Below are 14,670 nucleotides of genomic sequence, written 5' to 3' on the forward strand. Positions count from 1 at the left end.
GGCAGTAAACAACATGGCACCGTGTGTGTGATCTCAACTTCATCACCCCCCCCCCCCCCGTCTCTCTCTGAAAGGTAGAACAACATTCAATACTATTCATGGAAATGCGTTGATGAAATGAGTGTATCTCCCGTTTTTTTAACTGAATTTACGTGATGATAAATGTTTGACATTGAGTGCAGTTTTGTGATTGCTACTGTTGTTGACTGACTGCATGCTACTGTATCAACAGTTCGCTGTTTTTTTTAAAAATATGCAACATTTCAAAAAGTAGCTAACAACCTGTCAAAGTTGTATTTGGTAAGATATACCTATTCATTTTGAAACCAGGAAGGCCTATCGATATGTCGTCAAAAAGTGACAACAAGCTCAGCACCTGTGGCAACCGAAGGAGATCGAGCGCGACTAAAGAGGATGTGAAGCGGATGTGTCCGCAGCAGCGGGCCCGGTACCTGGCCTACGAGGAGCCGCCGAAAGAGGCGAAGACCTGGATGGCGATGTCTCGGCAGCGGGTGTCCGCCTGGGAGTCTTCCGGGGCTGGGGGGAAGAGACATACAACTGTCGGTCATCATCACTGCGACGAGAGGGACGAGGAAGAGAAGAAACGGCAAGACCTGATCATAGGACAGCTGAAGGCCGCGGAAGCCCGCAACAGAGTTCGACAGATGAGACTGCAGTATCGGAGTATGAGGGTAAGGATATCCTCCCCCTCGTTCTGTTCCAAAACGGCACCGTATTCTATATATGTATGTATATATATATATATATATATAGCATGATATAAAATGCCCCTTATTTCGGCAATATTTTGACAATATTTCTATGGGCCCCTGATCAAAAGTTGTCTCGTACACAGAATGATAGTGAATAGGGTGCCGTCTGTCTCCATATGCACACATAGGTTTTTAAATAATTCACATGGATGTAACTGCTTCTTGGCGAGCTTTGACTGTTCACACAGTGATAACAAGCCTACCTTTAAATCCACTTTAGAAGTTCCTGTGGTAAGAAGTTAAATTATCTTCTATTTTTTTCTCTCTCTTCCTCTTCCTCTTCCTCTGCCATCCCTCTTAATTATGATGTCAATTACTGGGCCTGAACCACATTAATAATTGGCTTCCGCTCCATGAGGTCTGAATAATATGTTTCCCCGTCTGTGCATATCTCCATCCATCCCTCCGTGCAGACCGAGGAAATCAATCTAATTTGGGAAGCACCTCTTGTCATCATATTCACAGTATTTTTTAATTTATTTTTAAATTAAGATGAATTGAACTGCTCCATGATCATTTGCCCAGGCTATAATTCCCCTCTGCACACAATAACAATGAACGTAGCCTAGTAGAAATCCACTGTAGTTTCATGTGAGAAACATGTAAGCCTATTATCCTATTCTATTGTAATTGTTTGTTTACACTTCCTCTGCTCTCCCTCTTCATCAGAGTGGTATTATCAATCATTATGATGTCAATTACTGGGCCTGAACCACGATACTTCAAGGTCTCTGCTCCATGGGGCCTGAATACTATGTTTCCTTGTTTGTGCATATCTCCCTCCCTCCATCGATCCGTCCCTCCATCCCCCCCACCCATCCATCCTTCCATCCGTCTATCCGTCCATGCAGACCCAGGAAATCAATCTAATGATTTCGTGCCAGTCCAGCGCCCAGACCGCCGTCCGTCTTGAGTTGCTGCTGCCAACGGAGGAAAGCAAGATAAATACCATCGATTGTCTGGACAAACTGCAGGTGGGTTAAACAGCCCCTCCCTCCCAACCCTCTTCCCTCCATATCTCCCTCCCTCCTTTCCCTTGGAAATATAACTGTGTGTGTGTGTGTGTCGATGTACTGTCTGTGTGTGTATATCTGTGTGTGTGTGTGTGTGTGTGTCTGTGTGTGTGTCTATATGTGTGTGTGTGTGTCTATATGTGTGTGTGTGTGTCTGTGTGTGTGTGTGTGTGTGTGTGTGTGTGTGTGTGACACTCAATATGGAAGTGGACAGATGAAGTGAATGCTACGCTACAGGACTGTTTTGCAGCACAGACTGGAATAAGTGTGTGTGTGTATCTGTGTGTGTGTGTCGATGTACTGTATGTGTGTGTATATCTGTGTGTGTGTGTCTGTGTGTGTGTGTGTCTATCTATGTGTGTATATCTATGTGTATCTATGTATTAGAGGTTGACTGATTATGATTTTTCAACACCGATACCGATTATTGGAGGACCAAAAAAAGCCGATACCGATCAATCGGACAATTTTTTTATTTATTTGTAATAATGACAATTACAACAATACTGAATGAAAACTTATTTTAACTTAATATAATACATCAATAAAATCAATTTAGCCTCAAATACATAATGAAACATGTTCAATTTGGTTTAAATAATGCAAAAACAAAGTGTTGGAGAAGAAAGTAAAAGTGCAATATGTGCCATGTAAAAAAGCTAACGTTTAAGTTTCTTGCTCAGAATATGAGAACATATGAAAGCTGGTGGTTCCTTTTAACATGAGTCTTCAATATTCCCAGGTAAGAAGTTTTAGGTTGTAGTTATTATAGGAATTATAATACTATTTCTCTCTATGCGATTTGTATTTCTTATACCTTTGACTATTGGATGTTCTTATAGGCACTTTAGTATTGCCAGTGTAACAGTATAGCTTCCGTCCCTCTCCTCGCCCCTACCTGGGCTCGAACCAGGAACACATCGACAACAGCCACCCTCGAAGCAGCGTTACCCATGCAGAGCAAGGGGAACAACCACTCCACTAACTAACTAGCTCCACTAACCACCCGCTAACTAGCTAGCCATTTCACATCGGTTACACCAGCCTAATCTCGGGGGTTGATAGGCTTGAAGTCATAGCAATGCGTGAAGAATTGCGATGAGCTGCTGGCATTCGCACGAAAGTGCTGTTTGAATGAATGCTTACGAGCCTGCTGCTGCCCACCATCACTCAGTCAGACTTCTCTATCAAATATCAAATCATAGACTTAATTATAACATAATAACACACAGAAATACGAGCCTTTGGTCATTAATATGGTCGAATCCGGAAACTATAATTTCAAAAACAAAACGTTTATTCTTTCAGTGAAATATGGATCTGTTCCGTATTTTATCTAACGGGTGGCAACCCTAAGTCTAAATATTGCTGTTACATTGCACAACCTTCAATGTTATGTCATAATTATGTACAATTCTGGAAAATTAATTACGGCCTTTGTTAGGAATAAATGGACTTCACACAGTTCACAACGAGCCAGGCGGCCCAAACTGCTGCATATACTGCTTGCACGAAACGCAAGATAGGTGACACAATTTCCCTAGTTATAAGAAATTAATGTTAGCAGGCAATATTAACTCAATATGCAGGTTTAAAAATATATACTTGTGTATAAATATATACTTGTGTATGCCGGGGCGGCAGGGTAGCCTAGTGGTTAGAGCGTTGGACTAGCGAGTTCAAACCCCCGAGCTGACAAGGTACAAATCTGTCGTTCTGCCCCTGAACAGGCAGTTAACCCACTAGGCTGTCATTGAAAATAAGAATTTGTTCTTAACTGACTTGCCTGGTTAAATAAAGGTAAAATAAAAATAAAAAATGATTTTAAAGAAAGGCATTGATATGGTTAGGTTTGGTGCAACGACAGTGCTAAATCATCACCCGTTTGGCAAGGTAGGCTGTGATTGGATGAAAAATTAACATGCACCGCATCGATTATATACAACGCAGGACAAGCTAGTTAAACTAGTAATATCATCAACCATGTGTAGTTAACTAGTGATTATGTTAAGATTGATTGTTTTTTATAAGATACGTTTAATGCTAGCTAGCAACTTACCTTGGCTTCTTGTTGCCCTCGCGTAACAGGTAGTCAGCCTGCCACTCAGGCTCCTCGTGGAGTGCAATGTAAGGCAGGTGGTTAGAGCGTTGGACTAGTAACCGGAAGGTTGCAAAAATAAATCCCCGAGCTGACAAGGTAAAAATCTGTCGTTCTGCCCCTGAACAAGGCAGTTAACCCACCGCTCCTAGGCCGTCATTGAAATAAGAATGTGTTCTTAACTGACTTGCCTGGTTGAATAAATGTGTAAAAAATACCGAATACCGATTGTTATGAAAACTTGAAATCTGCCATAATTAATCGGCCATTCCGATTAATCGGTCGACCTCTACTATGTATGTGTGTGTGTCAGTGTGTGTGTGTGTGTGTGTGTGTGTGTGTGTGTGTGTGTGTGTGTGTGTGTGTGTGTGTGTGTGTGTGTGTGTGTGTGTGTTTATGAGCTGCAGGAAGATGCCTCTGTGTGTTTAATACCTCTGACAGTCTAAGCCGTTGAGGGTACTACAGTGACATATGGAGTTGTTTTAAGATGGTCATACCATGGGTCATTTTGCTATTTGATTTAGTATTTTAGGACCCATTTGGGAATGAAAAAACATTTCAAAAACACATTCATATATGGCAAAAAAGACAGTCCCAAAAAACGATAACAAGGAATAAGGTTTTGAAGTGTCTGTCCTATATCTAGGAGATATAAGAATGATCAGGACATATTTTAGTTTGTTTGTACACGTATTTAACCCCTTATTTGTGTTGACACAAAACTACCTCCATGGTTCCATTTGTTTGTATGGGTCACCAAAATGAAGAACTACCTCCATGCTTCCATTTGTTTGTATGGGTTACCAAAACGGAGAACTACTGCCATGCTTCCATTCCTTTGTATGGGTCACCAAAATGGAGAACCACCTCCATGCTTCCATTTGTTTGTATGGGTTACCAAAACGGAGAACCACCCCCGTGCTTCCATTCCTTTGTATGGGTCACCAAAACAGAGAACTTCCTCCATGCTTCCATTTGTTTGTATGGGTTACCAAAACGGAGAACCACCTCCATGCTTCCATTCGTTTGTATGGGTCACCAAAACGGAGAACTACCTCCATGATTCCATTCGTTTGTATGGGATACCAAAACGGAGAACCACCTCCATCCTTCCATTTGTTTGTATGGGTTACCAAAACGGAGAACCACCCCCATGCTTCCATTCCTTTGTATGGGTCACCAAAACGGAGAACTTCCTCCATGCTTCCATTTGTTTGTATGGGTTACAAAAACGGAGAACCACCTCCATGCTTCCATTTGTTTGTATGGGTCACCAAAACGGAGAACTACTTCCATGATTCCATTCATTTGTATGGGATACCAAAACGGAGAACCACCTCCATGCTTCCATTTGTTTGTATGGGATACCAAAACGGAGAACCACCTCCATGCTTCCATTCCTTCGTATGGGTCACCAAAATGGAGAACCACCTCCATGCTTCCATTTGTTTGTATGGGTTACCAAAACGGAGAACCACCCCCGTGCTTCCATTCCTTTGTATGGGTCACCAAAACGGAGAACTTCCTCCATGCTTCGATTTGTTTGTATGGGTTACCAAAACGGAGAACCACCTCCATGCTTCCATTCATTTGTATGGGATACCAAAACGGAGAACCACCTCCATGCTTCCATTCGTTTGTATGGGTCACCAAAACGGAGAACCACCTCCATGCTTCCATTTGTTTGTATGGGATACCAAAACGGAGAACCACCTCCATGCTTCCATTTCTTTGTATGGGTCACCAAAATGGAGAACCACCTCCATGCTTCCATTCGTTTGTATGGGTCACCAAAACGGAGAACTACCTCCATGATTCCATTCATTTGTATGGGATACCAAAACGGAGAACCACCTCCATGCTTCCATTTGTTTGTATGGGTCACCAAAACAGAGAACCACCTCCATGCTTCCATTTGTTTGTATGGGTCACCAAAACGGAGAACTTCCTCCATGCTTCCATTTGTTTGTATGGGTTACCAAAACGGAGAACCACCTCCATGCTTCCATTTGTTTGTATGGGTCACCAAAACGGAGAACTACTTCCATGATTCCATTCATTTGTATGGGATACCAAAACGGAGAACTACCTCCATGCTTCCATTTGTTTGTATGGGATACCAAAACGGAGAACCACCTCCATGCTTCCATTCCTTCGTATGGGTCACCAAAATGGAGAACCACCTCCATGCTTCCATTTGTTTGTATGGGTTACCAAAACAGAGAACCACCCCCGTGCTTCCATTCCTTTGTATATGTCACCAAAACGGAGAACTTCCTCCATGCTTCGATTCGTTTGTATGGGTCACCAAAACGGAGAACTACCTCCATGATTCCATTCATTTGTATGGGATACCAAAACGGAGAACCACCTCCATGCTTCCATTTGTTTGTATGGGTCACCAAAACGGAGAACGACCTCCATGCTTCCATTCGTTTGCATGGGTCACCAAAACGGAGAACCACCTCCATGCTTCCATTTGTTTGCGGACGTCTTACATCGGTGGATGGATTGAGACACATCCAATGAAAAAAGATGTCTCTGGCTTAAACTGACACATTTTTATTGCCACTTTGTTATTATGTTACTTAGATTGACATACTCTTTTTTAACTGAATTCCCTCGTCTTGTCTTTTTGATGATTTGAGGTACACATGTCTGTCTGGGAAGATTACATCAAGTCAAATGAGGTACACATGTCTGTCTGGTAAGATTACATCAAGTTATATTTTCCTTTCGTGATGTTTGTTATTTCTGTTCTGTCGCAGTGTTGATATGATAAGTGATATACAGACATACACACAGCGCACTGGAGGCTACACCTGGGTTGACAGTCTTTTTAATGAGTCACAACACTATTGATGCTACCGACCAAATGCCTTCCACCACTGTCAGGGGTGTAAATACCAGGAGAGACAGAGGGTGAGATGAAGAGAGAGAGAGGAGGGACGGGGTGAGTCAGAGAGACAGAGGGTGAGACAGAGAGAGAGGAGGGACAGCAGGTGAGATGGAAAGAGAGGAGGGACGGGGTGAGTCGGGGAGAGAGAGAGAGAGAGGAGGGACGGAGAGAGACAGAGGGTGAGACAAAGAGAAAGGAGGGACAGAGGGTGCGACAGAAATAGAGAGGAGGGCCAGAGGGTGAGACAAAGAGAGAGAGAGAGAGAGAGAGGGGGGACGGAGAGAGACAGAGGGTGAGACAAAGAGAAAGGAGGGACAGAGGGTGCGACAGAGATAGAGAGGAGGGCCAGAGGGTGAGACAGAGAGAGAGAGGCGGGACAGAGGGTGAGACAGAGAGAGAGAGAGGAGAGACAGTGGGTGAGACAGAGAGAGAGAGGAGGGACAGTGGGTGAGACAGAGAGAGAGGAGAGAGAGAGAGAGGCGGGACAGAGGGTGAGACAGAGAGAGAGAGGAGGGACAGTGGGTGAGACAGAGAGAGAGAGAGAGAGAGAGAGAGAGGAGGGACAGTGGGTGAGACAGAGAGAGAGGAGAGAGAGAGAGAGGCGGGACAGAGGGTGAGACAGAGAGAGAGAGAGAGAGAGAGAGGAGGGACAGCAGGCAAGATGGAGAGAGAGGAGGGACAGGGGTTGAGACGGAGAGAGAGAGGAGGGACGGAGGGTGAGACAGAGAGAGAGGAGGGACAGAAGGTGAATTGAAGAGAGAGAGAGGAGGGACGGGGTGATGAAGAGAGAGAGAGGAGGGACGGGGTGAGTCAGAGAGAGAGAGGAGGGACGGAGAGAGACAGAGGGTGAGAGAGTGTGTGAGAGAGGTGGGACAGAGAGAGAGAGAGGCGGGACAGAGGGTGAGTCAGAGAGAGAGAGAGGTGGGACAGAGGGTGAGAGAGAGAGAGGAGGGACAGTGGGTGAGACAGAGAGAGAGAGAGGAGGGACAGTGGGTGAGACAGAGAGAGAGAGAGGAGGGACAGTGGGTGAGACAGAGAGAGAGAGAGGAGGGACTGTGGGTGAGAGAGAGAGAGAGGAGTGACAGGGGTTGAGACGGAGAGAGAGAGGAGGGACGGAGGGTGAGGGAGAGGGAGAGGAGGGACGGAGGGTGAGACAGAGAGAGAGGAGGGACAGAAGGTGAGATGGAGAGAGAGAGGAGGGACGGGGGTTGAGACGGAGAGAGAGAGGAGGGACGGAGGATGAGACAGAGAGAGAGGAGGGACAGAAGGTGAGATGGAGAGAAAGAGGAGGGACGGGGGTTGAGATGGGGAGAGAGAGGAGGGATGGAGGGTGAGACAGAGAGAGAGGAGGGACAGAAGGTGAGATGAAGAGAGAGAGAGGAGGGACGGGGTGAGTCAGAGAGAGAGAGAGGAGGGACAGAGAGAGACAGAGAGAGAGAGAGAGGTGGGACAGAGGGTGAGACAGAGAGAGAGAGAGAGGTGGGACAGAGGGTGAGACAGAGAGAGAGAGAGGAGGGACAGTGGGTGAGACAGAGAGAGGGAGAGAGAGAGGAGGGACAGAGAGAGGAGGGACAGTGGGTGAGACGGAGAGAGAGAGAGAGAGAGGAGGGACAGAGGGTGAGACAGAGAGAGAGAGGAGGGAAAGTGGCTGAGACAGAGAAAGGAGAGACAGGGAAAGGAGAGACAGGGAAAGGAGAGACAGGGAAAGGAGAGACAGAGAAAGGAGAGACAGGGAAAGGAGAGACAGGGAAAGGAGAGACAGGGAAAGGAGAGACAGGGAAAGGAGAGACAGGGAAAGGAGAGACAGGGAAAGGAGAGACAGGGAAAGGAGAGACAGGGAAAGGAGAGACAGGGAAAGGAGAGACAGGGAAAGGAGAGACAAGGAAAGGAGAGACAGAGAGAAGAGGTGACAGAGAAAGTAGAGACAGAGAAAGTAGAGACAGAGAAAGGAGAGACAGAGAAAGGAGAGAAAGGAGAGACAGAGAAAGGAGAGACAGAATGGAGAGACAGGGAAAGGAGAGACAGAGAAAGGAGAAACAAAGAGAAGAGGTGAGAGAGAAAGGAGAGACACCTCTTCTCTCTCTCTCCTTTCTCTGTCACCTCTTCTCTCTATCTCTCCTCTCTCTGTCACCTCTTCTCTCTGTCACTTCTTCTCTCTGTCACCTCTTCTCTCTGTCACCTCTTCTCTCTGTCACCACTTCTCTCTATCTCTCCTTTCTCTGTCACCTCTTCTCTCTGTCACCTCTTCTCTCTGTCACCTCTTCTCTCTGTCACCTCTTCTCTCTATCTCTCCTTTCTCTGTCACCTCTTCTCGCTGTCACCTCTTCTCTCTGTCACCTCTTCTCTCTGTCACCTCTTCTCTCTATCTCTCCTTTCTCTGTCACCTCTTCTCTCTGTCACCTCTTCTCTCTATCACCTCTTCTCTCTATTTCTCCTTTCTCTGTCACCTCTTCTCTCTGTCACCTCTTCTCTCTATCTCTCCTTTCTCTGTCACCTCTTCTCTCTGTCACCTCTTCTCTCTGTCACCTCTTCTCTCTGTCACCTCTTCTCTCTGTCACCTCTTCTCTCTGTCACCTCTTCTCTCTGTCTCAGCTCAGCAGGTGAAGGGAAGGGAATGTGAATGACTTTGATTTGAATGTGAATAACTATGATTTGTTCCACAGACAGAGCCGAGGCACTTCAGAAAATGTAAATAAGTTATTGAACAGCGACAGACAGGTGGACCTCGGCAGCCTGCTGACCACATTTCACTGACATACAGAGACATTAGTCACACAGGTGCTTCAACAAGGACTGTGTGTGTGTGTGTGTGTGTGTGTGTGTATGTGTGTGTGTGTGTGTGTGTGTGTGTGTGTGTGTGTGTGTGTGTGTGTGTGTGTGTGTGTGTGTGTGTGTGTGTGTGTGTGTGTGTGTGTGTGTATGTGTGTGTGTGTGTGTGTGTGTGTGTGTGTGTGTGTATATATGTGGTTGGTTTGCCAGTCTCTCTATACAGCTATTACACTCTGTATAAGACAAATGGCATTTGACACGAAGTACATGGAATGTTACAGAGACTGGTACCCAAACTAGTGTTTATGTGTGGAGAGGGTGGCTGTGTGGGGAGGGTGGCTGTGTGGGGAGGGTGGCTGTGTGGGGAGGGTGGCTGTGTGGGGAGGGTGGCTGTGTGGGGAGGGTGTACGTGTGGCTGTGTGGGGAGGGTGTACGTGTGGCTGTGTGGGGAGGGTGTACGTGTGGCTGTGTGGGGAGGGTGGCTGTGTGGGGAGGGTGTACGTGTGGCTGTGTGGGGAGGGTGGCTGTGTGGGGAGGGTGGCTGTGTGGGGAGGGCGGACGTGTGGCTGTGTGGGGAGGGTGGACGTGTGGCTGTGTGGGGAGGGTGTACGTGTGGCTGTGTGGGGAGGGTGTACGTGTGGCTGTGTGGGGAGGGTGGCTGTGTGGGGAGGGTGTACGTGTGGCTGTGTGGGGAGGGTGGCTGTGTGGGGAGGGTGGCTGTGTGGGGAGGGTGGCTGTGTGGGGAGGGTGGCTGTGTGGGGAGGGTGTACGTGTGGCTGTGTGGGGAGGGTGTACGTGTGGCTGTGTGGGGAGGGTGGACGTGTGGCTGTGTGGGGAGGGCGGACGTGTGGCTGTGTGGGGAGGGCGTACGTGTGGCTGTGTGGGGAGGGTGTACGTGTGGCTGTGTGGGGAGGGTGTACGTGTGGCTGTGTGGGGAGGGTGGACGTGTGGCTGTGTGGGGAGGGTGGACGTGTGGCTGTGTGGGGAGGGTGGACGTGTTTAACTATTCTTTGAGGAGAGAGGGGAGGGAGAGAGAGAGGGGAGGGAGAGAGAGAGGAGGGAGGAGAGGAGAGGGGAGGGAGAGGGGAGGGAGGAGGGGAGAGGGGGGTTCTGTGACAGCAAGTCCTGTGTGGAAGGAGGAGGAGAGGCAGACGGAGGGAAAGCCTGGTTTCTTCCTAGGTTCCTGAATGGGAATGGAATGGGGAGGAGCAGAGGGGAATGGGGAGGAGTAGGAGAGGGGAATGTGGAGGAGGAGAGGGGAATGTGGAGGAGGAGGAGAGGGGAATGTGGAGGAGGAGGAGAGGGGAATGTGGAGGAGGAGGAGAGGGGAATGGGGAGGAGAGGGGAATGTGGAGGAGTAGGAGAGTGGAATGTGGAGGAGGAGAGGGGAATGTGGAGGAGGAGGAGAGTGGAATGGGAAGGAGGAGGGGAATGGGGAGGAGGAGGAGAGGGGAATGGAATGGGGAGGAGCAGAGGGGAATGGGGAGGAGAGGGGAATGTGGAGGAGTAGGAGAAGGGAATGTGGAGGAGGAGAGGGGAATGGGGGAATGTGGAGGAGGAGGAGAGTGGAATGGGGTGGAGGAGGAGAGGGGAATGGGGAGGAGGAGGAGAGGGGAATGTGGAGGAGGAGGAGAGGGGAATGTGGAGGAGGAGGAGAGGGGAATGTGGAGGAGGAGAGGGGAATGGGGAGGAGTAGGAGAGGGGAATGTGGAGGAGGAGGAGAGTGGAATGGGGAGGAGGAGGAGAGGGGAATGGAGAGGAGGAGGAGAGGGGAATGGAATGGGGAGGAGCAGAGGGGAATGTGGAGGATTAGGAGAGGGGAATCTGGAGGAAGAGAGGGGCATGGGGAGGAGGAGGAGAGTGGAATGGGGAGGAGGAGGAGAGTGGAATGGGGAGGAGGAGGAGAGGGGAATGGGGAGGAGGAGGAGAGGGGAATGTGGAGGAGGAGGAGAGGGGAATGTGGAGTAGGAGAGGGGAATGTGGAGGAGGAGAGGGGAATGGGGAGGAGGAGAGGGGAATGGGGAGGAGTAGGAGAGGGGAATGTGGAGGAGGAGGAGAGGGGAATGGAGAGGAGGAGGAGAGGGGAATGGAATGGGGAGGAGCAGAGGGGAATGTGGAGGATTAGGAGAGGGGAATGTGGAGGAAGAGAGGGGCATGGGGAGGAGGAGGAGAGTGGAATGGGGAGGAGGAGAGGGGGAGAGGGGAATGGGGAGGAGGAGAGGGGAATGGGGAGGAGGAGAGGGGAATGTGGAGGAGGAGAGGGGAATGGGGAGGAGGAGAGGGGAATGGGGAGAAGGAGAGGGGGAGAGGGGAATGGGGAGGAGGAGAGGGGAATGTGGAGGAGGAGGAGAGGGGAATGGGGAGGAGGAGAGTGGAATGGGGAGAAGGAGGAGAGGGGAATGTGGAGGAGGAGGAGAGGGGAATGGGGAGGAGGAGGAGAGTGGAATGGAGAGGGGGAGAGGGGAATGGGGAGGAGGAGAGGGGAATGGGAGGAGAGGGGAATGTGGAGATGGAGAGGGGAATGTGGAGATGGAGAGGGGAATGGGGAGGAGGAGAGGGGAATGAGGAGGAGGAGAGGGGAATGGGGAGGAGGAGAGGGGAATGTGGGGGAGGAGGAGAGGGGAATGTGGGGGAGGAGGAGAGGGGAATGGGGAGGAGCAGAGGGGAATGGGGATACTATGACAACAAGGCCAGAGAAGCCTGTGTGGCAGGATGTTTTGAGCACTACGAACTCATCATTAAGGGTTGTCCGCCGTCTCGCTCTCTCGCTCTCTCTCTCTCCCTCTCATTTTCTTGCTCTCTCTCTCTCACTCTCTCTCTTTCGCGCTCTCTCTCTCTCTCCCCCCCCCCTCTCTCTCTCTCTCTCTATCTTTCCTGTTGATTTTTGGTTTGGCGCAGTGCATCCCCTCAGCTGATTATCAGCTGTTGTCAGACAGATGTTGATCTCGAAAGATGATTCTCTTCCTCAAGTCTCGCTCTCTCGTTCTCCATCTCTCTCTCTCTACCGCTGTCTCTCTCGCTGTGTCTCTCGCTCTCCCTCCCTCTACCTCTCACTCGCTCTCTCTTTCTTTCTCTCTCTCTCTCTCTCTCTCTCTGCCTGGTAGTTCTTCCCATCTTCATATTATTTTTGTCTCTACACAGAGAAAGCGAGTCGAGGAGATCCTGGACGACGAGAAAGGATTGACGATAACCCGCCGTTGAGAGTCGAGACCTGCCGTCCTCCTGCTTTGTAACTGTCCTCCTGCTTTGTAACTGTCCTCCTGCTTTGTAACTGTCCTCCTGCTGTGTAACCGTCCTCCTGCTGTGTAACCGTCCTCCTGCTTTGTAACTGTCCTCCTGCTTTGTAACTGTCCTCCTGCTTTGTAACTGTCCTCCTGCTTTGTAACTGTCCTCCTGCTGTGTAACTGTCCTCCTGCTGTGTAACCGTCCTCCTGCTTTGTAACTGTCCTCCTGCTTTGTAACTGTCCTCCTGCTTTGTAACTGTCCTCCTGCTTTGTAACTGTCCTCCTGCTGTGTAACTGTCCTCCTGCTGTGTAACTGTCCTCCTGCTGTGTAACCGTCCTCCTGCTTTGTAACTGTCCTCCTGCTGTGTAACTGTCCTCCTGCTGTGTAACCGTCCTCCTGCTGTGTAACCGTCCTCCTGCTTTGTAACTGTCCTCCTGCTTTGTAACTGTCCTCCTGCTTTGTAACTGTCCTCCTGCTTTGTAACTGTCCTCCTGCTGTGTAACTGTCCTCCTGCTGTGTAACTGTCCTCCTGCTGTGTAACCGTCCTCCTGCTTTGTAACTGTCCTCCTGCTTTGTAACTGTCCTCCTGCTTTGTAACTGTCCTCCTGCTGTGTAACTGTCCTCCTGCTGTGTAACTGTCCTCCTGTGTAACAAAAAGGGAACTGTCTATTTCACTGCTCTGGCTTCATAGAAACTCTACTGTACATTTTCTTACAGTTTCAAAAGTCTCCGTAACTACTAGTACTGCAGTTAGGTCCCCTGCTGCACTCATCGAACAAGCACCTAGAAGTTTCTAAACAGCTCTTCCTCCATTACTGCTGCAGTTAGGTCCCCTGCTGCACTCATCGAACAAGCACCTAGAAGTTACCATTACTGCTGCAGTTGGTTTGCTTCTGCTATAAACGGCTGGCTGTGGAAGCCTCCTGGAGAACATTGTCCCTCAACTGGCCCCCAATTCCCTTTATAGTGCCCTACTTTAGACCAGGACCCATAGGGGTAGTGTACTACTATAGACCAGGACCCATAGGTGTACTGCACTACTTTAGACCAGGGTCCATAGAGGTACTGCACTACTTTAGGTCAGGGTCCATAGAGGTACTGCACTACTTTAGGTCAGGGTCCATAGAGGTAGTGCACTACTTTAGACCAGGGCCCATAGGGGTAGTGCACTACTTTAGACCAGGGTCCATAGAGGTAGTGCACTACTTTAGACCAGGGCCCATAGGGGTAGTGCCCTACTTTAGACCAGGGCCAATAGGACTCTGTGGTAGTGCACTACTTTAGACCAGGACCCATAGGTGTAGTGCACTACTTTAGACCAGGGTCAATAGGACTCTGTGGTAGTGCACTATATAGGGAATAGGGTGCCATGTGGGACTTAACTGTTGAGGAGACCTCATGTCCACTAGAGCCTCTCTCTCTTCTCTCTCTCTCTCTCTCTCTCTCTCTCTCTCTCTCTCTCTCTCTCTCTCTCTCTCTTCTTTCTCTCTCTCTCTCCATCTCTCTCAATTCAATTCAAGGGGCTTTATTGGCATGGGAAACATATGTTAACATTGCCAAAGCAAGTGAGGTAGATAATATACAAAAGTGAAATAAACAATAAAAATTAACAGTAAACATTACACATACAGAAATTTCAGAACAATAAAGACATTACAAATGTCATATTATATATTATATATATACAGTGTTGTAACTATGTACAAATGGTTAAAGTACACAAGGGAAAATAAATATGGGTCGTATTTACAATGGTGTTTGTTCTTCACTGGTTGCCCTTGTCTTGTGGCAACAGGTCACAAATCTTGCTGCTGTCATGTGACACTGTGGAATTTCACCCAGTAGTTATGGGAGTTTATCAAAATCGGGTTTATATTCAAACTCTTTGTGGGT

At 48.6% G+C, this 14,670-nt stretch overlaps 1 protein-coding gene across 1 annotated transcript; it reads left to right on the forward strand.

Moving 5' to 3' along the window:
* The first annotated feature begins 336 nt into the window (after positions 1-336).
* On the forward strand, positions 337-12,832 carry LOC139367794 (protein LKAAEAR1-like). The gene is made up of 3 exons (XM_071106129.1): positions 337-692; positions 1,625-1,747; positions 12,694-12,832. Exons 1-3 carry the CDS (start codon positions 345-347, stop codon positions 12,751-12,753), a joined length of 531 nt encoding a protein of 176 aa, XP_070962230.1. The 5' UTR covers positions 337-344; the 3' UTR covers positions 12,754-12,832.
* Positions 12,833-14,670: the final 1,838 nt, after the last annotated feature.

Source organism: Oncorhynchus clarkii, chromosome 16 (genome assembly GCF_045791955.1).
Source record: "Oncorhynchus clarkii lewisi isolate Uvic-CL-2024 chromosome 16, UVic_Ocla_1.0, whole genome shotgun sequence".
Taxonomy (NCBI): domain Eukaryota; kingdom Metazoa; phylum Chordata; class Actinopteri; order Salmoniformes; family Salmonidae; genus Oncorhynchus; species Oncorhynchus clarkii.

Excerpts from the sequence above, each read along its gene's own strand:
- LOC139367794 (XM_071106129.1), top strand. The coding sequence starts at position 345 with ATGTCGTCAAAAAGTGACAACAAGCTCAGCACCTGTGGCAACCGAAGG. Across the intron at positions 693-1,624 it reads TGCAGTATCGGAGTATGAGG|ACCCAGGAAATCAATCTAAT; the intron begins GTAAGGATATCC and ends CCGTCCATGCAG. Across the intron at positions 1,748-12,693 it reads ATTGTCTGGACAAACTGCAG|AGAAAGCGAGTCGAGGAGAT; the intron begins GTGGGTTAAACA and ends GTCTCTACACAG.